The sequence below is a fragment of the Protomyctophum bolini genome (genome assembly GCF_963924005.1).
Source record: "Protomyctophum bolini genome assembly, chromosome: 14".
NCBI classification, from domain to species: Eukaryota; Metazoa; Chordata; class Actinopteri; order Myctophiformes; family Myctophidae; genus Protomyctophum; species Protomyctophum bolini.
The window spans coordinates 31343370-31369258 of NC_137875.1; the positions used below are offsets into that span (position 1 = coordinate 31343370).

The following is a 25889-nucleotide window of genomic DNA, read 5'->3' on the forward strand; positions in this document are numbered from 1 at the left end:
TTTTGACAGTGTTGGCAATACAAGTGGAACCTTTGTTGTTGGCTGAGAAGCCTATACAACAATGCTTGCCAAAGACTGAGGGAAAGGGCAAATTAGGTCAACACCAATTGCTCTGCCGCTGAAACTAATGTCAACAGACAGGGTGGCAACGTATTGCTGGATTACATGTTTGTGGTTGTTATTTATATCATAAATAGCAGCATTAGTTTCACAGAGCGGAGTAACTAGCAGCAAATCAGCATGTGTGTGCCTGTACTCAAACAACATCAGGGTCTTTAATTTGTTTAGCCCAAAATATCACTGTCACATCAGGTCAGGATTGTCTTGCTGGCTAGACTGCAGGAAGACAAAAAATCGATTGCATCCTATAGGTTATGAGCAGTCAAAACTATACTCCAGGTTACATTAAATTCATCTTATTTAGTCATTGTCACTGAATTCTTCTAGCCCCTATGGTATAGTTAACATAGAGATGACAGGGAACAGAAATGGAGCCATGATACCTCAGAGAAAACTGGTCCTCTTTGTCAAACCACGATCCATTTTTATGTTCTCTAAGTTATACATAATAGAGCCTGATCGATTTCAGCTTGTGCAGTGAAGAGCAAAATAGCAGCGGCGCTTAGCATAAGGCCTCAGACAAGAAGAATGGCAGAAAATCCCTTCTCTTTGTTAAGCGACAAAGACCTCATGGTGCTTTACACTACAGTACACACTACAGATATTCATTCAACTTCAGCTTGCCCAACTCGTAGCAGCGGCAGAGCAGTGGCTCTTTTGCCACTGTGCAGGAACATAATGAGTTTGGCAGGTCTTCCATGGCCAGCCTGTGCATGGTGCAGGTCAGATAACAGTTATTAATGCCTCGGTGAGCAACTCACTCTCAACATATGTGCATGAAGTGAGAATGAAAATTAAATCTATTATACATCAGAAAGGCGAGCAATGGCATGGGAGTTAAAATGTGTTGCAGAGTTGGAGTGTGGGTGTGTGGAGGGCTCATGTTTAATCACCTTATGCCTCAGAATGGCATAAGTGGAATGAGCAAGTGGATCTGTTGGCAGAGCCATTGAAGTTTGAGTACAGAGATGCTGGCAGATCTCACCGCGTGCTGCTTTACCTTCTGCATCATTCCGCGAGAGCATACTGTACGCACCTTAGAGATTCATGAAGCAATAAAGTCAAGTGTCAAAAGTTAAGAGCCATATTGACTTTGACGTTCTTTCCTTGTTGGGACCTGGCAAATCTATCTGCGTATCTACAGTATATGTCTTCCCAGCCGTCTAAAATCTAATACAGCATATCTACCGTAATTTCCGGACTATAAGCCGCGACTTTTTACCCATGATTTGAACCCTGCGGCTTATACGGTGCGGCTAATCTATGGATTTTTACAGCTAACGCAGAGCCATCTAAGACTCTGAGCTAACGAAACGGCCACTAGGGGGCCACCTGCGGCTTATAGTCCGGCGGCTTGTATACGTACATATTTGGGATTTTCCCTAAATTTGGCTGGTGCGGCTTATATTCAGGTGCGCCTTATTGTCCGGAAATTACGGTAGCTACCCAGTCAGTCCATCAGTTCATATATTTGCATAATACAACTGTCTACCAATCACATTGGTGCCTATGCTGACATCCCACCTGCCTTTTGTCAAGAAGACAGCACGTACAACAGCCAAACACAGAGTGCTGTGGCTGAGATGGTACGGGCAGACTGATCAACAATAACATGGAGACAACCTTATCATGGCCTGACAGCAGGAGTGTAGGCAAGAGAAAATGCCATGGATTTTATGTTGTGAAAAATAAAGAGCATGGGTCAGAGACAGAGCGAGGGGGAGAGAGAGAGAGGAGGGGATGCGTCATTAGAGTCTTGCACAAGGCTTAGATGGCGGAGGTGGCAGTGATGCGGATGCCATGTTGAAATGTGTAGTGAAGGGCTATTATATAGTAGAACGCTGCCAAAACCAATGTGGAAATAAGGGCCCATTCATAACCAGGCGATGACACAACATTCATCTCCTCTCGGCCGACTGCGATATGGATCATTTAGGTCCACTTGGGATAACTTTCCACTGTCTAATACTCAAAGTGCACAGTCAGTGTGTGCCAATTTTACCTGCTGAGATTCTGAGTGACAGTTAAGACTAATTCAATATGCTGTAATGGTGGGCTATATCACGTCTGCTATACTGTAATCGGTCATATAGGGAAAATGTGGCATCTTCGCTGTGTAAAAAAAAGAAGGGAACTCTCATTGCTGCAAGTATCTTTTCAACAATCCCTCCGGTATTGTTGGTGCTTCTACAATTTCATGTAATACCTCTCCGTGAATGCCGGATCGTTTATTTGGAGTGTGCGCACCCACCCACTGGTTGTGGTTGAGGATCAAATGTTGAATCAAAGGTGGATTACCGCTTGAACCTGATCTCTTTTATTCAGGCCCAGAATACGGAATGAAAGCACTCTATATTTGGGAACACATGACTCATCCTAAATATATATAACCTGGCCCAACACAGACAATAGTCAAAGGAGCAACAGATTTACTGTAACAACTTATTTACTGTAACATTTTCTCAAGTGACTGCTGATGATTTGTAGTGTACAGTTAAGGTTTCAGTGTTTGATTATATATATTCAATAAGGATAACATAACAGAGACACATGAATCATACTCATAATATCCCCTAAATAATAACCCTTATATAGTAATCCACCAACAATGTACCTCGGGATGCTCTTTGCCACCTTGGCCTAGTCAATCATTACAAGTAAACCATAACACAATGGCAATGAAAGGTACTGTATTGACTCTGCACAGCAGGAATTATTGTATTATTTTCTTATTTATATGTATGTTTATATGCATACTGTATGTGTAGATGACTGTATATATCTAAGGACAACATGAATGTATGCACAGTGTAGGCAGATAGATGTCCCATCAGTCTGCTACACGTGCACAAATGAGTAGGAAGAAAAGAAAAGAAAAGAAAAGAAAAAAATTGAAACTGTGTGCTATGTATGAACTGTATGTTCTCCATTCCGAAAATAAAACTGAACTGAACTGAGGTTGTCTGCAAGAGTTGCAATTACCACTCCCAGCATCTCTGCAGGCTAGAAAAATTATCTCGACAGCACTGCAGCGCCATTCTCAGCGGTAACTCCCAGGATTGTGCTCTGAGAGTCAGAGTTGCCAAATGAGACAGTGTTATTTAGACTGTGAAATTGTTGAGACAGCCCCAATTTGTGTGATTTTTCACTACGGCATGCGGTGTGGTGATTTGCTGCATTCTATACCGTGGCTCAACAAGGGTTAGAATGTGCGGTATCCTCTTGCCAAGCAGATTGCTTGGCAAAAAGTTGTGATGCCTCTTTCCCTGGCCTGGTGGATTGATGATTATTTCTCCCTCCTCGTTCCAGTCTCTCCCCTCAGTGCTGAACTGGCCTGATGAGGCGAGCACATCTGCGCTGGAACACTGTATTTCGAAACACTATGCACAGTGCGTGTTGATTGGCCTTAATCCGCGTGGCAGATGCCTTTTTAATGGTTTTCAATTATGAGCGCGGAGGAGCGGAGGAGAAATTCGGCTTATAACACCCGCGACCGACCCCCATTCGCTTCTCTCATTTGAATGACAATTTGAATGATCTCATTGTGTTTGGTAATCCAATCGTCCGTTAATGATATGCAAAGTGTTGATTAGGTGCGTTAAAAATGTATTCACCTACGCTGGATCCATCATTCATCATACCAGTCACCGCTGGGCCGCTAATATGGATCAACCACAAAGGGTTGAGTTGATGAGACCAGATGAGTTCTTTGAACTCCAAAACAACTGTTGCTCACATCAACTCCGTTGCATAATATGCAAGTCCTTTCCTTTTTAAATATACTTTATTTAAATTAAATGCCCATCCATCCAAACATTCAAGCATTCAAACAGCCTTTAACGATGACAACATATAGGCCTACTGTAGACCACTATGATTTGGCGCAGCGGACCCCTCCTCCATGGTGTGTGTGTGTGTGTGTGTGTGTGTGTGTGTGTGTGTGTGTGTGTGTGTGTGTGGCTGGAGTAAGGCTGACATTAGGTGTCGGATACATGCAGAGGATGAGTGATGAGCACTGTCCACTTCGGGGGGAACATTTAGGAGTCATTATTCCATCATTATCATCCTTGCCAATGACTTCAGAGCCTTCCCCTCTCCCTGTCAGAGGGTTGTCTGCCACCTAATGGGCTTGGAATATCCAGTATGAAGCCAAAATGGAAGCAGACACACTTTGGCCACAGTCTGTTAAGATTAGGTACAAGGTAGGGGGTAAATGATCCCCAAAGTGTGTGTGTGTGTGTGTGTGTGTGTGTGTGTGCACACATGCGTGAAACATCCAGGACATGCATTCCATGTCGTTTTTTATTGAAACGTAATAAGATTAATGTGAAACGGGATGATGAGGAACCCAAGGTAGGGCGAGCCCTAAGGCCTATAGACAAATTCAGAAACACGTCACATGGTCGCATGCAAACGTATTTCCTGTAGGCGGAGACGACATATCTGCGGTGTAAACTCGCAGGTCTTCTACTACTGGAGGAATGGTAGAGTGACTGATGTTAGTCTGCTCAAACGTTACTCTTTTACCTGCCTTTTTACTAACACTAACTTTACAAAGATGCCCAAAACATCGGTATGAACCTGTGTAGTTTATGGCTTCTACAACAGTGGTGGCCACATTCAACTTTGGAGAGAAACGGAATGTCAAAAATACACTGCAGTGGCTGAGACCAGAGCCATAGAGTAATGGTTGAGACGAAGCAGTGAAAGGTCCTGAAAGATACATAACGTCAGTCTTACCCAATACCCAATCTTTCTGTTGTATGAACACAAGGCTGCTGTACTTTATACCTCATACTTTAAATGCTTAGTTAAATGCTTTCTGAGTCTATTCATACTCTAGTTGTAGGTGATAAGGTGGTTAGTAAAAACAGAGATGTGTTTGGGTGAGCGGTGAGTTGCTTACCACCGTGTTGTAGTTTTCAGTGGTCACCTTATCACCTTCAGCTTCAATTTCCCCTCTGGGATTAATAAAGTATATCTCATCTCATCTCATCACCTAAAACTGGAGTATGAATAGACCTTCAGGGTGCATGGCGTAGTCAGGAAATGGCAGCTCTGCTCTGGGATCGGTCGGTCATCTCTGCACCGTCTCTGCCCCCCCGTGGGTAGACAGAATGAGTGGGTGATGATGATGAGTGAAGGCATAATATGTGTGGTAGATAAGGAGGTGATTGTGAATGAGGAGTGGCTGTGATAAGTAGAGGGTGGTCACCTGAACTTGCTTTAATCACAACTTCATAAAAGGACCACTTCACCACTTTTCAACCTAATTGGTCCTTACTAATGTTCATCCTATGAGACACAGACAGTGTAGAAATAAAGTAGAAATAAAATGGACCTCAGGACCATGATCATGTGAGAACCTATTAAGATTGAAAAGTGGTGAAGTGGTTCTTTAAGAGTGTACAGTATAGAGCGTCGCAGTCCCGCCCCCTTTCATGACGACGCCAGGCCCAGGAAATGAATCCCAGTGCATTTTTCCCATAGACATTTCAAAACGTATTTATTTAAAGACCTGTTAAGCGTCGTATGAAGCCAACTCTTGTCATGACAAATCATGACAACACACACAATATTTTTGACCAAACAAATAATTACAAAGAAGAAAAACAACAACAAAAAGTGTTGTAACCTGCCGTTCTTTTCTACTTTCTAATTCTTTGTTTGGCCCGAAAAATTGTGTTTGTTGTCATGATTTGTCACGACAAGAGTTGGCTTTGTCCGTGGTGTAAACGTCTTTAAATAAATACTTTCTGAAAAGTCTATGAGGAAAATGAACGGGGATTTATTTTCCGGGTCTCTCGAGGGGGCGGGACTGCGACGCTCTATATGGAATGCAGCTGACATTTGCTTTGACCACAGTGAGTTTACCCATGCCTTCAGTGTGCCTTCAAGAGTTTGTATTAAAATAACAATGATAATAGAAATACCATTCAGAGGACATTGGCAAATATGAAGTGGAATGCAGGTCCTCCACTAGTTGTTTGCTTGACTGTCAATACTGATACAGCAGGACTTTGAGACCTTTAAGTAAAGTGGCAACATTCTTTCATGGTTAGCAGTTGTATCATTAAATAATACCCTATAGCATGACTTTGTGACCTTTAAGTAAAGTGACAAAACTTTGTATAATAAACTATAGCATATTATTGATGTTCATAAGACATTATTCCATTGAATAAACACATTGGTTATAATGCATTATGACACAAACATTACAGTACTTCTCTATGTGCCTTTATAACCACCTAAGTTATAATAGTTATAATGTGCTGTTCCACTGAGCATACTAATGCATTATGAACAGCACTACATTATTTTAATTTCTAGCCTTAAATAAAACATCTGTTGACCTGAAACTTTCGTTTTCTTGACTTGGCAAGTATCCTGTCTGCCCATATCTATGAGATATAGCCGATGCCTTTTAAAACGTCACCCATCATTATCCTGGTCATGTTTAATGCACTGCAGTGTGTGAGGGCTGTGACTCTGGCTCTGTGTTGCTGTCCGTCACCGGGCTCAGTGGGCTTTCATCCGGATCTGGGCGGTTTGAGGCCAGCCTAACAGAATTCCACGGAGAAGAGCATTAGCATTTTACGGTGCACTGGGGAATAGCTGCCAAATAGCCTGTTGCACATCCCCAGTATCTGCAGTATCTCTCTGTCTCTCTCTCTCTCCCCCTCTCTCTCATTCTATGTACTGCAGCATCCTTGCAAAAGGCTCTTTTTGATCCACTTTGTCCCCCCACCACCCCCTCTCTCTGATGTCGTTGTCCCCCCACCCCCTCTCTCTGATGTCGTCCTCATCTCTGCGTTATTGTTATTTAGTTGCCCCTGTGCTCTCGATTTACGCTGCCTTAATGTAGTCCTGTGCAGGAAGTCAACTGATGAATTCCTCGTTTGTCACGTTAATAGTCCTTTCTTCTCTGCACGCATGCACGCATGCACACACGCGCGCGCACACACACACACACACACGCACATGCACATGCACACGGACACACACTTATCCCAGTATGAGTCTATTCACAGATCAACCAAGTCTTATTCTCCATCCTTGCTAACACCCTCCTCCTCTCAGATCCTCCTGCCTCATTCTTTCATCCCTGATGACTCTGTTCTCCTTCACCCCCCCCCCCCCTATATTCCTCCTTTACATCTCCTCACACCCCCTTTAATGCTACAGTGGATACAAATCAAATACCATCGCAATGCAGCCTTGAATTATTGTGTTCCCCCTTGATGTTGATCATACTGTATAGTTTTCCGATACATTTTGTGTGAGATCAAAGCTTACACGCCACAGAACCATATATTGGTCAGCGCTGTTGCCATGCACTTGATTTACACTACAAGGATGTGTAATAAACCTTTTGGAGTTTTATTTATTTGCACACACAGGAAACACCAGCAAAGTGCATTTCTCTGAGTGCAGGTCCCCACTGGGTCGGGGCCCTCCAAATTTGGAAGGCAGTTATAGTATGGTATATGACAAATTTGAGTGATTTTTCTTGATCACATTACTTCAGATGTGTACAGTGTACCAATTCATGTGAGTTTTGGACAAAGGTTATAGCCAAAAGCCCAAATAACCAAAATGGAGTTTTTGTCAGACATGGGGCCTACATGGGAAGTCGCATTGAATCTGTAAACTACAGTTCAACAGTGATAGGCCAAAATGTGAAGCGGCTTGAAGTGCCACCGTTATGCTGATTAAAAGATTTGCCGAGGTTTGTTTATTTGTATGGATCCCCATTAGCTGTGCCCTAAAGCAGCTATAGTCTTCCTATAGGGTCCACATACAGTATGTTCTGTCTTGGCCTACTGGGAGTGTGTGTGAAAAGATTCACGGCAATCTGCCAATGGAGATTAGCTGCTCACAGACATAGGCTACTGACACACGGAAGGACGGACAGACGGAGGCAAAAACATAGTCTCTAGCCTTGGCGGAGACAAACATGATTAAAAACGTTGTTCATACTTCATAGTTGTTCATAGGTGTTGTGTTGTTCATACTTTTTCCTGGCAGCCATTTTGACATGAAACACAGGCGTTTTTAATGATTCTAATTATCTCCACCAGCCAAAGGCAGGCATCAAGATAAAAGTATTGGTTCCGTTCCATTTAATGTAACAGGGCCATTCAGAGAACATCATGACTCTGTTTGAACTTAATGGAACACAATTTTAATTAGTATAATTGGTAACACCTTTGTTAATGGTCCCATATTACATTTGTACACTCTGATTTAGGAAGAAGAGTAATATAATAGAACCCACACACTTGTATGCTCCAACACGTTTTTTTTAAACATTTTTGCGCCTGGGCAGAGCCCACCAAAACGTGAGTCCTGCCCACCCAATCAATAGTTATGGGGAATATATATTTTTAGCCAATATAAAATAATACCACAAAATATATGTACCATTTATCATTTCTGATTAGGTGGGCAGACTTTTTTAGAGAAAGCTAGACCCACCTGAACAGGGGCTGATGGAAATTGGGTTACTGTTGGTAAAAGATAGATGGATAGATAAACTCACATGATGATAGCATAGTCGGGGGGCTACAGGGATTTGACTCGCCAGAAATGTTTTGAATGAATGAATGATTTTTTTTTGTATAGCACCTTTCCAAACATATAGTTACAAAGTGCTTTACAGACGGGTTATAAAACAGTAATCATAAAAACATAAAAACAACAAAGCATCAAGACATCAGAGACAATAAAACACTCCCCCATACTGTATATATTCATTGGGGTCCTGGTTTCGGATACCACATATTAAACAGTGTAGTTTGCCGTAACTCAGGCAAGAAATATGCCTATTACTGTATGTAGTACTTTTAAGTATCTGAGATTAAAACTTTTTTCTGTTTCATAGCAATTACTCTTACTATCTATGTAAGACATTGGATTTTAGTATGAAAACCCTCATTTTTTGTAATAGGGGATGTCAAACTCAAATACACAGTGGGCCAAAGTAACGAGGCCAGACTGGTTCAATGTTTATTTAACCCATTCTGACCTGAGATCAGATTCATACGAAGTTTCCACTGGACACACACTGGTCTGATGAACCCATTCTGACCTGAGATCAGATTCTAAAAATGTCAGTCGTTCTTCGATTTTTCAAAAATAGCAGACCTACAAGCTCGTAGCGCGCCACTCGGTGGCGCGCTATGAGCTTGTAGATCTGCTATTTTTCAATAGCTAAAGCATAACATGATGCTGACACCAAAATGGGTTCCCGGTCAGAATGGGTTAAAAGCATTAATCACTAAATGAATTGAGATAAAATCAGTTGCAATATTTCCTTATGGCTCTGTCAATAATTTCAAGTGTTATTAAATATCATCCCACCGGCCAGAGAGAATTCATTCACGGGCCTGATTTGGCCCCCGGGCCTTGAGTTTGACATACAGTATATAACATAATTACATATTACAGATTTGTAACAAACCAATCCTCATAGAAATCGCTTGAGAATTCAGCACATTGCGATGGTATAAATTGTGGAGAGACCCCCTGCCTCCACACACACAGCATGGGGCATACAAGCATTACGTGGCATCTAAATCTGGCAGCCACGACTGGATGACGCATAGTCGCATAGTGAAGTTCAGAGGCCAGTTCGTGTATACTGTATATATATGGCGGATACAGCATCTATGTTTGGAAATGAACATGTTCACTCTCTGATTTACAAAAGGATCATTTAATGTTAAGGATTTCACTGTGTAGTATTGGGTGGGATACAATAATGTTTAACTGTTTGTTTTGTACATTATGCTCGGCTGTTAAATTAAAAGCACCCCACTGATCTACGGCTGTTTAGGCTGTTTTGGACAAAGCAGTATAGATGCACTCCTCCACATGTCAATCCTGCTCTTCTACATGGTGCTGCAGTTAATGATAGAGAGAGGCTTCTGTTTGTTCAGAGTGATTCGGTGTCTAATTATAATTGCACAGGCGTCTGATGTAGCCTACTGTTTGGTTTAGTCAGTGTGTTTGTCTGAGGGTGTGAAATTTGAACTTTGAATGTGTAAACGTTGCAAATAATGCATGTCAAACAATGGCAGGTAGATGTTTGCGTATGGGTTTATAGGACATACAAATTAATTTGTGTTCATGTGATATTTCTGTTTAATGTATTAATCTGTTCGTCCAGTTACAGTATAATTGGACAAATTGGTAGCCATGGTTCACATGACGCTCACACTATGACACTCATGTCATAGTGTCGGGGCTAGTCAATTAAATCGGTAAGCCAATACATCCTGTATTGTGAATGAGGCAGGCTGGGCAGAAACATCTTGTAAACGTCCAGTAAAATTCTAAAATCAAATCACACTGATAATGGTGAACTCGTTTCTTTATTGAAGTGTGTAACGTACATGTCTTCCCCAGCTGTATCTCATTTTAATCAGCAGCCATCATGTGTAAATTAGTCTTGTTTCACAATCAGTCCATGTCGGGTCATTGATCAGTGTTTCATCAGTTTGTGATTGTGAAGTAGTCTGTGTTTATTGAAACATCCATTGGTTTTGAACTTGGGCCCTCACTCCTCACCACACTATAGCTAGTACTGTACTGTATGTGACACATAATATGATAGTCATTGCACAAGTCATGTAACGTAATGTTGATTGTCAGAGGTCTTAACTCAAACATCAACAACGTAAATGGTGGACATATCAACCTGCGAGGGCATGAAATATTGTCCTTTTAACTGCTTGTTATGTTGTATGTGACACATAATACGATAGTCATTGCACAAGTCATGTACAGTAATGTAATGTTGATTGTCAGAGGTCTTAACTCAAACATCAACAACGTAAATGGTGGACATATCAACCTGCAAGGGTATGAAATATTGTCTTTTAACTGCTTGTTATGTTGCTGTTGATGTTTGAGCTAATTGGATGCGTCATGTTGTTTTTAAGTGACTAAATATTTGAGCATGCATCTTGGCATTTGGTTCGAGACGCCAATGTTGACCTTGTCTAAAAGGATGGAAAACAAGGTTTTCCAGAGATTATATGCATGGGCAAGCACGCGGGGAAAAGGGGCCAACTAACAGAAGCATTGGCACGAGTCTTAATTGCTCTCGATAAAAAGCAGTGTGTCCACAGGCGTGTGTGCGTGGGGGGGGGGGGGGATTTCAGAATTCACCAAAAATCCACAATCAATAATGAATCATTTCAGCCTGTGCCGTTTGGGCATACCTTAAGCTTGCTTTTAATCCGTTTTATAGCAAGTTGAGGTAAAGGTGATATCACTTTTACATCAACTTGTCATTTTTATTTCAGTCCCCCAATCAATGATATCTTACCTGCAACAACTATCCATTTGATATTTTTCTTTAAAAATATATATGAATTCACATCACTTACCTACAGTATACCTTTCTGTCACGAAACTCCTAAAATTGAACGGAGCGTGTCAACCTCTGTCCTGCTGCTTTTCCATCTCTTTGGTTTTATGTTTCTTCTCATTTTGAGGTCACAACAATCACATTTATGTCTGGGATTCCATTTCTCTTTAAAGGATTAATGTGAGACCCCCTGCCCCCCCAATGCATCTTTCATCGTGATGCAAAGGATTCTGTCTCATTGAGCCCAGCATGTGTTAGGCCTGCCCTAACACACGCTTTGAACTTGCCATTAAAAGTTGTAACTTATTCTTTTCCCTCATTTCCATAACATTTCTGTTTTCAAAATGTTGTTCCACATATTTCTGATTCTATTGCCCTCACCTTCTGCCTTCTCCCCAGTCACTCTTGTGCTCGGTTCCTCCAGTCCCCACACTTTCTTTCCTTCGATTCCTCATCCTCTTCCTTCATCCACGCCCTCCTCCCACCTCGAGTTTGTTCCTCCATGTCATCTCTGAACCGCTCTTTTCTGGTTCAGACTCGTTTCCGTGTCTTGTCCTTAATCACTTCCGTCCTCTCCTCCACAGCCTGTGAGCTGATGAACCAGGGGATCCTGGCTCTGGTGACGTCCACGGGGTGCGCGGCAGCCAGCGCCCTGCAGTCGCTGACGGACGCCATGCACATCCCCCACTTGTTCATCCAGAGGAACGGGGACGGGTCTCCTCGCACCGCCTGCCACCTCAACCCCAGCCCGGACGGGGAGAGCTACACTCTGGCGGCCCGGCCACCGGTGCGCATCAACGATGTCCTGCTCACCCTGGTGTCCGAGCTCCGCTGGCTAAAGTTCATCGTCTTCTATGAGAGCGACTATGGTGAGTACTTCCCGCAAGACTTGCTGCACCAAGTCGTGCTACTCATTCGCTGAGTTGGCGGTGCCCGGGATCAAACCCATTAAGTTGTGGTCCAAAGGCGAGAGCTCTACCGACTGAGCTACCCGGTCACGGAGGTCTGCCTGCCGGCCGGCTGGACGACCCTCCCTCCAATTGGCCAATTTTAAAATAGCGTAGGAAGATATATGGCTGTAAAAATACAGTGGGCAGTGGTAATTTTAGTAACAAGCATCTTTATGCCAAATCGTTATCAGTTATCGTGGTTGGGCCTCAGAATCAGAGTGACATACATTTTAAGACATGCTGCTTAACAATCAACAGCACGTCGATTGCTAATATAGAGACTTGATGACTGTGTGTTTTACACACAATCATGGATACGTGTGTGAGTGGTTATGTAAAACCTCAGCTTGATTTACTGGTCAGTCATCAGTGCATATTGCACACAAAAGCACACGTCTGCATTGTCCTCACTCCGTTAAAAACAGTCTTGCCTCAGAGCTCCTGCTTAATTACAGTCCCTGTCACTAAATCATTTTTCTCTTGCAAAATCCCTTCAAGCATCTAGATGAAATGTTCACAGTCAACATTTACATGTGGAAAACTACCCAATGTGCTAATGTGCAGTAATTAATTTTCTTGCACTTTTTTCCCCTTTTTGTGGGGCGCCAGCCGCCCTTGCTCCTATATTCAGCTATTAGTGTACATTAAAACGTACGTCTTACATTAAAATCCCCGAATTAATGGAGAATTTACATCATATGTGTCTGAGCCAATCGACATAAACAAATTCCAAGTTAATTAACCAGCCAAACATAATTATATGATTTAATTAGTTGGAAATGGGATTCAGGCTTGAACAATGTCGTCTCCAGCTGGAGAGGGACGAGTGGGGGAGAGTGGCCAATCAAATCGCACCAAAAACACGGTCCCCCTGACCTTTCAGCCGACTGAGTAGTAGTGACATTTTTTCAGACTTCCTAGTGTTAAAGGACCACTTCACCCTTTTTGCAACCAGATCTTATTTTAATGACGTTTGGGAGACAAGAAACACTTTCCTGGGGTTTTTATGTGTCTTTAGATATTTTAGTATTTCAAAGTGTCCATGGGCTCCATGATGTCATGGACACTGGGCTCTCTTACTTCCTGGACTACATGTTGTCTCAATAAGACAGCCCTCCCCTATCCACAAGGAGGAGCAGGGGTGCAGTACTTAGTTTAGACAGTTTTTGGTTAAACCTAACCTCCCACGGGGCAGCACACCTAAACCTAACCGTAACCCATGTCTAACCAATGACTAGTCTAAACTAAGTATGCACCCCAGGAGCAGTGCACCAAAGCATTATGGGAATTGTAGTCCAGGAAGGAAGTGAGCCCAGTGTCCATGACATCATGGAGTCCATGGACACTTTGAAATACTGAAATATCAAAAAAAAAAAACAGGAAAGTGTTTCTTGTCAACACAGAAGTCCTGGAACGTGCTCACTCCACCAGCATGTTCACCATGCTGAGCCAGCGTGGCTCAGGTGGCTCGGCCATGTCCACAGGATGGACCCCAGCCGGCTCCCCAGGGCCGTCCTGTATGTAGAGTCAACAGGCTCCAGACCTCTTGGTCGCCCACGTCTGCGCTTCAGGGACGTTTGCAAACGTGATATGAAGCAGGCAGGCATTGACCACAACAGCTGGGAGGAAGCTGCAAAGGACCGTGGCGTTTGGAGGCGGACTGTCACTGCAGGAACCCGCCGTGCCGAGGAGAGACACATCTCCTTGTTGCAGGCGAAGAGACAGAAGAGGAAACTGCGTGAAGCAGCCCGCACTCCTGTGCCAGTCCCCTCTCGTTTTGTCTGCACCAACTGCGCTAAAGACTGCCACTCCGGAGCGGGGCTGTCCAGCCACAGCCGTCACTGCAAGAAAATATGACCCAGGCGCAATCCATCGTCATCACTGACGGACGGATGCCTATGATGATGATGTATGAGGATAAGAGTGCCCCTCACTTCATACGGGTGTGATTATTTTCCCACTTAAGCCTTATTAAGCTATCTTTACTGAACATTTCTTTCTATAATGACATAATATCCAAAATAGGGATGCTAGGTTAAAACTTAAAACGTATTTTTTTCCTCTCAAGCAGGCAGGCCGTAATTCATGATGAAATTATCCCATTAAGATATACAATGTTCTAAAAAGCATCTTCAATGGCAGCATGCATAGTTGCAGACACATGAAAGCAACGTAGATCAGGATTCAGGATGCGTGTGCCTTATTTTGATTCGGCTTTGATCGTATCGAAAGAAAACACACACACACACACACACACACACACACACACACACACACACACACACACACACACACACACACACACACACACACACACACACACACACACACTTTATTTACACGCACTCCCAGACAGCCCAAGTTAAAAATACATCAAAGTTGAGGGATAAAACAAGATCTGCATTCACCATAAGCACTATTCTTCTCATCATGAAGTCCCTTTCCCGTGCACCCGCACTGAAAGTAGTAAATCCACTGCCAGCATTAAATATTAGTGTAATGTGGGAACAGGAGCCAGGCCGTTTCTATGTGGATCCTGAGGCCGAGATACATCATTTACTAGTTGTTGCTTTTCACATGCATACCTACCGTATTTCAACAGTTAGCCTAAGTAAGTTTCGCATTCTCTTTGATAGACACGTCTTTATTTAACAGGTTGATTTATGGATGCCAGGAAGATAGAGAGCGGGTACTGGATACTAGAAGAGAGTACTTTATGTATTCATAGATGTGCCCCATTCCTATCTTGCCCAGAGGTCCCCACAGGTCAGACCTTTCTCCACCCACGCTTGGCAGTTGGCACAAAGCAACCGGCTTTAGAGCACAAGGGCAGAGAGATGGAGCGAGTTGCCTTACTGCATTGACATTCCTCAGAGGACACTCTGCCACCGCTGGCTAATCTCTTTACCACTTAGACGAGAGCAGTCTACTGTAGAGAGGGAGTGCAATTCTGTGGCTGTCCATCTCGCAGAGAGATGTACACAGTGCAGAATAAACTGTGGTAGATGTAGTGTACAGTGAGGCAGGCAGGCTGATATTGTGCCTGCAACCCCACTGCCATCCCACATGCCTAATGTGTGATGGGTCCACATAGACAAAAACACACGCGTACACGCACCCCCGTTTCAGTTTTAATGTAGCTATCCCTGATGCAGACGGTGATGTGACTTTAAGAGTCCCCCAAGTGGATATATGTGACAAGCTGTTTCACTTATCCCGAGATCCCTCCTTGGATTGGCCTCTTCCAGCGGCTCTCCCTGTGTAGAAACTAGAAAGAGCCGACTCAGCAGTGCTGTGCTGGATCGATTAAAATGCCAGTGCAACACAGCAGAACACTTTTGCCACCCAGTGAAAAATGCAGGGTTTTTCTTTTTCTCCATATAGAAATTCCCACCAACCACAATATTTCACAACGCAGTTCCAGCTAGTTTTATCTTGGCATACAATAGTGTTGTTTTGTGGAACCAATTGTAAACTGTATTCATATTACATAAACAGTACAGTATAGAAGTATTACGTTGTAAGTCCTTCGAGACTATGTCCAACGTGTCATGACTAAGTCTAACCAGGCACGGCAGGTTAGAAATAATGCCTCGGGTACAAGTTCTAAGGAGGCAGCCTATTTTTAAGGGTGCCAAATTAGGTGCTATATAGTCAGCACTGCTAACATTTGTTCCTGTGTTACAGTGTTTAACTCCGTACTCATTTAATTAAACTGATGTAGCAGGTAATTAGCGTCCTCATTATAGAACAGTCAAAATACACAGTGCATGCCTCAAAGCAGCATTGCTGTGATGCTTGCTACCAAGCACTGCATGCAAACATAAGCAGATTTGCAGTGCATTAAGAAGCATAGATGCCAAAGTTGCATCTGCCCCCAAGGTGAGAGAGTGTGGGAAAGGATAAATGGCCCTCCTACGCCAGTTAATATTACTGTATATAATTACACTTGTAATCTACATATTATGCTAAGAGAGTAATGGGCCACATGTGGGATTAGCAATAGTGAAAATGGTGAACATCAAATCACCTACTAATGGTAACTCATGGGTTAGGCTCAGATTGTCAAAGCCATACTGTACACATACATCATAGAACACATTGTTTACCCATTGCCTTTTGGTAAAAGTCTTCTTCCAGGTTCCAAAACAAACAGCAGAGACTACAGCGAAAGCATTGTGTGCCGTTTGCCTCCAAGCTATGATTCAATGCAATCGTTTGTGAGAAAACAAACAAATTAAGATAAAGCAAGCTGATTTGTTGCACATTCCGAATGAGAATAGATTCAAGATGTAAAATTGTACAATTGTAGCAAGAACAGAAAATTGGAATTAAAATAAACAATAATGATAGATAGATAGATAGATATAAACTGAAATAGTTTAGTATAACAACAATAGCAGGTGCCTTTGTCAGATGTGTTTACAAAGTCAAAGTCATACGATTTGTCACACACAGTGAAACTTGTTCTCCACATTTGACCCATCTCTTGGAGCGGTGAGCCACAGCCAAGGAGCGGTGAGCCGCAGCCGTGCTGCGCTCGGGAATCATTTGATTAGTTGATTTGACCCCCCAATCCAACCCAAGGCAACCCATTGATGCTGAGTGCCAAACAGGGAGGCATTGGGTCCCATTTTTACAGTCTTTGGTATGACCCGTACTACAATACCTCTAAATATTGTTGGATACCTGTGTGAAATCTACCTATTAATCATGAAATGTGTGTCTGTCCTTATTGCCCGCTTCTCCTCAGAGCCTGGAGCAATTGATCTGAATTTGCACACAGGCATTGACCATTAGATTATGCACTTTTATCACTTTCCCAAATTGTACACTGTTTATTAGCGTTTTTTTGGAAGCTATTTAACTCTATGACCGCAGTTTTCACCGTTAACTGAGCATGCATGCCTGGCCACGTACTGTACTGTACTGTATGTGCGCGTCCCCAGAGGAGTATAGCTCCGCGTTATCAACATGTTGTTTAGTCACTGATGGAGCAGAACGCATCCTGTGTGTGTCTTTGTTCGAGTGTGCGTGAATGTGTGTGTTGGAACTGTTTAGGAGCGGATGTGTGTTCTTTGCGGCGCCGTGAGCGAGCATGCGTGTACACCAGGTATAGACTAGTGTAAAATGTGTGCTGTTTATGTAGGCCTACTGTAGGAGCTGCCTTATTCACATGAACCCTAGCATCCCTATGCTGGGCATGTCATAATAGTGAAAATAGCACTCTATTTTCGGTGGATAGATTTTGTTTAGTGGGCAGACTGGCTAGAAGCAGCCAATCACAAGGTTGTTGGCAGTGTTGCCAGAAATAAGCTAACCAACCTCCAAAAACCAGGCAAGCAACTGTGGAGAAAAAAAACAATCCAAGTTTTGCTGGAAATAAGCGGACTTGGCAACCCTGGAGTCGACTAGGTGGCGTACCGGTGGCGAACATGTCGTCTGAGTTTAGATATTAGTAGATATTAGTCAGGTATTCACCTGACAAAAACCCAGGCCTTGAGGCTTTGAGGTATGCCAGTAACGCTTGTCACACAGTAGAAGGTGAAAAGGTCCATGGTCGGGGTGGCTAGGGTCTTTAGTATTCGTATGAGCTTTGCTCACACAATCCACTTCTAACACACCCAGAACCTCACTAATATCATGCTATTGACTATTGCACAGGCCTTTTCGTACTCTCTAAGATGAAAATCAGCATACATTAGAGCATCTAAAGGTCATTCAATCCATCATCCCGTCCTGAGCATGGTTGTTGCTGCTATAAAGGTCTAGCTTACAAGATATCACTCCGGATATTAACATATTTTGGGCGGGAACCCCTTTTGGTGTTTTAAACATTATGTTACATATATGTTATAATTTAGCTATTGAAAAATAGCAGATCTAGAAGCTCATAGCGCGCCACCGAGTGGCGCTCTACAAGCTTGTATAGGTCTGCTATTTTTGAAAAAATCGTGAAAATGTGGCGCAAATCTTGACAGAAAACTGTCATGATTTAGAAGACATTTTATACATTTCGACGTCAGGCCTAAATGGGTTAAGACGTTTTCTTTCATAACATTACTATCACGAGGCCGAGATGAAAAATGCATTACAGCGGTGTGTCAAAAACAAGATGGCTCTGTCAACATGGTGTCCGTGTCTCCGTGCAGGAATAGCTGTTTTGCTGCTGCCATATACTTCTCACCGGCTGATGCTCCAATAATTAAAATGCCCACGCGTGCTGACAACCCCTGGCATATGTGGTGTCAGAACTGTATTACTGAACCATCAGTCGGCATCAGTTAACATGTTGCATGACAGAAGACCAGACAGTGAGTGACGGGGACTAAGACTGGAGCTAGTACAGACAGGTTGGCAATTTAAAGGAAAACCCTGAATAATTGAAATGGAGAAACATAATGAATGCAGATGCTTCTATACTGTACAGGTGTACTGCAGTATAGGAAATGCTGAGCAGTTCCGTTGACCTCGATTTTGGATCAACATAAGTGAAAAAGATCTGTGATGTGACTATGAAAGAGGGTTCTTTTGGGGGGCACAGATGGCAGGAGCTTCACATATTTTTTTAGTTCAATGGTGCAGAAACCTGTAGGCAATGTTCTACAGAGATGTGGGGAAAACATAATCCGTCACTATATTCTGGACAAGTGGCATACTGTACACCAAGAGAAAAGTATGCTGGTTTCACAGCCTCACAGTAAAAGATAGAAACAGCCTGTTCAGCATTGTCATGATCTGTTCTAAGATAACTGAGCAAAACAAGACAAGACAGACCTTAGTTCTTTTTGCAAAGCTGCAAGCATTTTTTTGGCTTCTCCTGGACATGTTTTGTCAGGTGACGTTTCGTTGATGCTATCATCATGCTGTGCCCGCTTAGATAACCTACCGTTATTCTAAATCGTTCGTCCCCTCAGCAATATTACTTTTTTAATGTAGTTTTACCCTTTTACTTTATTTGACCTTGAGTATATTTGAGATCATTATTCCACAGAGTGCTTGTTTGTTTATGTTGTTGTATGCAGTTTTGTGCTCTCCATTACAAGCTGCTTGAAGCTAATTGCCCCTAGTGGGATTAATAAAGTAGTTTGAATTGGTATGAAAAGCTTAGCCGCTTCAATGACAGGCTCTAGTGGCCTCCTTTATCGTATGGTGAAACACTAGTGCTATCGTTATTGTAGTGCTTTCTTCCAAGATGAAAATGCCCCCCATCCATATAGGGTCATTGAATGGTTTGAAGTATGGAAATGATGTGAATTATAATTATGCTTTCGCAGTTGAAAGATCTAAACGCAATTGAACCCGATTTTGGACCGACAGGTTAGACAGCGATCCCTGCTACCACCATCATCAAAACACCAGAATGTTAGATTAAAGCAATAAGCCACGAGAGGTCTGCGCCTCGGGTCTGCCTATACGCTCCCAGCCATTGTAAAATACCCGGTAAGCTGGGGCCTCGAGTGGCTTATTGCTTTTCTAAAACGGTTACAAACATATAATAATAATAATAATAATAGCTCAAATTTATATAGCGCTTTTCTAAATACCCAAAGCGCTTTACATGGGAACACTAGGAACAGACTTTATTAAGAAAAGAAAAAAAGTGAAACATAACAGATACAACAACAGTACAGGGTTAAAAAGATAAAAGGATAGACGAGACCTCAGCTGGGGAAAGCTATCCTGAAGAGGTGGGTTTTGAGTGAGGTTTTGAAAGAGAGGAGAGAGGGAGCAGCTCTGAGATGGTTAGGGAGTTCATTCCAGAGTTTGGGGGCCGAAACATAGGCCCTGTCCCCCCAGATGCGGTACTTGGCCTTGCGAACCTTCAGGAGGTTGGCTTCACTGGACCTGAGGGAGCGGGGGGGGACATATGGTTCAAGAAGATCGGAGAGGTAGGGGGGAGCCAGGTTATTGAGAGCTTTGTAGGTGGTGAGCAGGATTTTGTAGTGAATTATTTGTTTGACGGGAAGCCAGTGTAGGTCGTGGAGGACGGGTTTCACCAGAGTGAGCCACATCACTTCCTTGTTGCAAGTGGCTATGTGAAGGGAGAATAGCGCTTGATGTCTTTACGGGGCCGCCTGGAGCCACACATTCACAGTCGTATGAGCCGGGCGGCGCTTAGACGCGGCATGGGTTTGCAAGGCAATCAAGCAATCCCCTTCCCCAGTACAGCTACCAGCCAATCAGAATCAAGTATTGGACCCGTTTTAGAAAGAGTGTTCTATCCACGAGTTACAGACACTAGTACAAATATGCCAAGTTGCATTGAAGCTGTTATGGCAGCTTCTGATGGTCTAACACCTTGCTAAGACACTTTGTGGCCTGTCCGTAGGAATTGCCACACTTGTGAGCTAAACTGTCTGTCTGTGACTGAAGCCTGGTAGAGGCAACAGATTTGACCAGCTGCCACTCTGAGACTTTTGAGCTGTGACAGTCCAGTTGAATGTCCTTTTTTTTTGCTATAACAGACATACAGTACTGCCTGCAGCAGTTTTCCATTCGTTTTGAGATGTGACGAGGTGAAAATTTCCATGTTGACACATTTACCCAATTTTAAAACTGTGGTTAAATGTGAAATAAAAAGAGTACAGTACAGTATATCACTCTGATCATGGCGGAGCACTTTGAATATCAAAAAGGGCCAGAGTGCTTCCAAAGTGCACAGAACCCTCCCAGCAAGCACGGTCAGGCCCTGGACGAATTAGTGACGTCTCGATTGGGGCCAGATCAGGTCAATCCAAGAGTAGTCAGATCTGGCCCAGAATATCACCTGATTTCAACCAACATAAATGTTGCCCACTAAGACGGACGTCCCTGGATGAATCAGAGAGACTGATCGAGGCCAGATCAACTTAAGTCATATCATGACTAGTCAGATCTGGCCCAGAATAAGCTATATTATTTAACCTGGTGAAAACGTCTTGGAAAAGACGTAAAGATCATCCCCATATGGGCTGTGATCTGGCCTAGTCCTCCTGAACGTCACCGGAGTCACTGGAGGACGCTGGCACGTTTGTTGATACATTTTTTGTCCTTCCTTGATTTTCATTGGATGGTCAAAAAAGGTGATATTTTTGAGCAGCACTCTTTTTCAAACTTGAGAAGATACTAAATCATTAAATGTGCAGCACTATTTACCATAGAAATGCATGCATGGCAGAATGGTGCTGGCAGTTAAAAAAACTGAATAAAAAAAAGAATCTGTGGACACAGCACATGTAATCAATGTCCTGGAAAAACACTCCAGGTGTTTGGGTGCGTTTGACTCCTCCGCCCCAAGGTTTTTGTTTCTCGGGTGAGAGAGAGCAAACATTAAGTGCTGCAGTTGGTTGAGCGCTGTGCTATTTTGCTTTTGTATCACAACTCCCAACAGCTGGTTCTCCTGGCCTTGGGGAGGCGTAGCGTGGCTGGGTGTAATGAAGTGTGTCAGGGAAGCTGATTCACTCAAATCTCCACCAATGCATCAGTCGCATCAAAAACACATTGCAAAGACAACTCCTGGAGCTCCCCATCTTGTGTTTCAAGAGATCATGTTCCATTAATCCTTTCATTTAAGTAATAGTGATTGCTTCGTCCTGTGGGGGAAGCAGCACATGGTTTGACATGTTAGGTAACTGCTGACTCCTGCTTGGTTAAGATGTAGGTATGCATACCTAAACACCTCAAATGCGGCATACGATTAATGGCAATGAATGAGGTGGAAAAACATGAGGAGTGCTTGGGTGACAGCTGTGAGGTGAGAGGCATAGGAACTTATGAGAGTATTAATAGCTATGTATGTCATTAAATGTCTTGATGAATTGAATCCATAGAGTAGGACGACAATGGAATCAATTCACAATTTACCTAATCCAGGTCGAGTGATTTACAGTAAGCAACACATGGTAATACATCAAATACAGTACATAAAAATAGTCATCAAGAATCATGGCATTTTGTGTCATCCTTTTAGCATCCTTGTAGTATGCTACCTGTACGTTAACTGTTTTTTTAATAAGAAATGTGCCCTTGCTTTAATGTTCTCAACACTTGCATCCTTTAAATTATATGGACACACGTGGAGGACCTTGCCAAGTTGCCATAACACCTTCCCACATAGTCTACTCAGACGTTAATGCTGCTTAATTTTCTTATGCACTTTTGGCCCCACTATAACTTCGCTCTACTAAATCAGAAAGTGACAAATTGTAAACTATTAACCTGCTGCTGTGATTTCAGCCACTTCATTTTCTCATATGAAAACGCTTCACAGAACTCAGAGCCAGAGGTAGGGGGAAGATTAATCAATTCCACAAAGTCACCATTTTACTCCAGAGCAAATAGTTCTCAAAAACGGCACCCACTTTATTTTACTTAAATCAGTAAATTGTCGGGGAGTCCACCTTAATTGCTAATTAACACTGTTAATGATAAATCATTGTGTTACTCATTAGTCTGAAAGTACAGGCAGAACAGTTATAGAGTTTCATTACAATTGCTATTGCTACAGTATTTAGTATAAAATGTACACACAAAATACACACAGTATTGACTGATTCTGCTATTGTGACTGACAGTTAAGTTAAAGGTCAAGCAGGTGTTCAGGCATCATACCAGCGAGAAAACAGCGAAGAAGGTGGACGAAAGTAATAAAAAAGCAGTGACATGTGAGCTTGTTGATCTGCTATTTTTGGTGTGCTACAATACACTCATGCAAGTGTAACTCAGGCTTACGGGCCAGGCCAGTACCTGGGTAAAAACAATAGTGGTAACTAAGGTAGCAGAGAATTAAGACCCAAGTCTATGAACCTAGATAGTGGCTAGAGGTTGTACACCACCGCTAGAGGTTTGAACCACAGTTCTGCAAAGCCTAACCGGTGCTGCGGGTGCCAGTGCCATACGATACGCCTTTACACAAGGCTATTCAGAAGCGGACGGATGAACTAGAGAGCTATCACTGTACACACTTGAGAATTCCACTGTTTACAAAGGCTCATCTTTGGACGTGGAACACAAGATTTGTTTACGACAGCTTTAAATTAACTGAGGCAGTTTGCTGAACTGAATTTGACATAGGCTTGTCAGCAGCTTGTGTTAGATGAGGAAGCAGAGGAACAGCTATAGGAATCCTGGGTCACCACTGACACCGCTAATAGTATTTTTAAAACTGACATGGTGCAACCGGTGTACCACTTGTTCATTTAATTAGATTTATTTCCAAAGGCTACACAGAAGGTAATCAAGGATTTCAAAAAAAGTTAGACTCTGGTCCCCTTACACAGAATTACATAGACATAGTCAGACGTCAATATCTGTAGAGGGTGCAAATCCACGGGTTCATGCACTTTATATTTGCATTGTAATCCCCATAGGGGGATTTTAGATCGTACTGTGTTTGGAAAATAAACATGTCATCCCGGCCGCTTCACTCATATGGATATGAAGAATCAACTGGCTGAGATAAAATGCTATTGTTACTGCTACTGAATTCATTACATTTTCGCTAGAAGCAGACTGCAGCATATGACTGACTGACTGTCGCAAACGATACAGAGACACCTCCCTGACAATAACGCAGAGACAGCCTGTTTATTTTTGGACCACAATACTTATATGAAACGATTTTAAGATGAGCCCATAGAGAAATGACTTCCGTGAACCGGGCAGAACCAGGGGATGAGCGAGTGACGTCAGGACTTCGGCACTCTATACTGTACATGAATAAAATAGAGAACACAACATTTTAAAAGGTAAAAAATGAATTACAGCAGATATCTTGCATTATTTGTTCAAACAATAGCCTCTCAAGTAACCAGGATTTAGTTCTACCTTTAAAAGTGCTCAGGCTATAGACTTCATTTAACTTTGTGTCCAAGCTGTACATGCACCTAAATATAGTAAAGATCCTTTACCAATCTCATTTCTAAATTTAAAGATGTGTAGTTTGTACTGCCCACTGGCCAAAACATTGAGGAACCATTAGGCTACAGGAGGAAGGCTTGATTTAGACCGCACCAGCACGGCATGTGGCCCACCTCATTTCCATGTGAGCAGAGAGCTACTGTTACAGAGAGCTACTGTTACTCCGTGTCTCCTGACGTCATTTTATCACATCATTAATGCTGCTCGCGCAGATGTTCAAATGCAATAACTTTCCTCAGCAGAAACTTGTGTGCATATCCTCCAATTGCTGAATCAGTCATTAAATAGCAATGGGCATCGAGTAGGCACTCCTGCTATTTAAGGGTAACGGGAACAGACAGTTTGATTGGTTGAATTAATGTAACGCCCAAAACACACCCATAACTACCATAATTCACATTGCACTCAGGCAATGCACACAATTACTACCACAATTGGAGTTGAACAACACCCCGACACATTTGCGCTGTGTTATAGACTGTTTCATAGATCATCTACAGTAAATAGGGCCCAGAGAGTGTACACATAATTTGTAAACTAGTTTTCAGTATGAGTGAAGTGAGAGTTGCTTATAGTCAAGGGTTAAAGACGGGGTGAAATGGCTAATTTGGGCATTTTATTTTATGTATGGTCTAAAAGTGTGAAAAAAACGTCTTTAAAGGTCTTTAAATATACTTTACTGAAAAGTACATGTTTACAAATTGTGTACAATTTACAAAGTATGTTTTATTATCAATGTATTACAAATGCTGTATTAAAAATAGAGCTGAAAATAGCAGATATACAAGCTCACTTGTATTTTCACTATATTGGAAATTAATTCCAAAGCCCATTTACCACCACTGCGAGGACACAGCATTGTAGTGGTTACACTCTCATAAAGAGACCACCAAGGCCACTGAAAAGGCACCTAAAATCATCACAGAGCCGAACTGAAAGGGCATTTTTGATTGCTGAATAGTATATACAATAGTACTGTTGTATAATTACAGTACACATTCATGCAATCAAAGTCTAACAAAAACAAAACGGCATGAAACTGTTATGACACTCGCACTTGTCTCCCTTTATTTGCACCTTTATGCTCAACAGCCTGGTTTTAACAACTTTATGTTATACAAACTCATCCCTAGACCCAAAAGGGTTTCATAACAAAACCAGATTCAAATTGGCCTTGAGAAGTTTCAAACGGATCATCTTAACTGTACAATCCAACACCTGCACATGAATGGGTCTCTTGAGTCTTGACTGATACAGTAAGTGTCAGCAGGTGTTTAAACAATGAAAGCACAGCTGTTACAGTATCATCACCAGTGTTGGTCCATTATAACCCTCAGCTAAGAGTGATAATGGCTTGTGATGCAACATTATGTTACCCAGAGGCTGTAAACACTCAGTTCCCTGTCTAAAGCCCATTGCATATGAGGAAGGTAAAGACAGGTAAAACCAATATACTCTATGGGAAGCAATAGTAGCAGGAATTCTTCATCATTACACTTGGGTCTAAGCCTTAGACCCAAGTGTAATGATGAAGAATT

General features: G+C 42.5%; 1 protein-coding gene across 2 annotated transcripts in view; it reads left to right on the top strand.

Annotated features, from left to right (window-relative positions):
• The window catches only part of grid1a (glutamate receptor, ionotropic, delta 1a), a 292626-nt gene that overhangs the window by 128997 nt on the left and 137740 nt on the right, over nt 1–25889 (top strand). For both annotated transcript variants that reach the window (XM_080781653.1, XM_080781654.1), the window contains exon 2: nt 12085–12369. In XM_080781653.1, the coding sequence (XP_080637779.1) occupies nt 12096–12369 (274 nt within the window). In that variant the 5' untranslated portion in view covers nt 12085–12095. The remainder of the gene's footprint in view (nt 1–12084; nt 12370–25889) is intronic.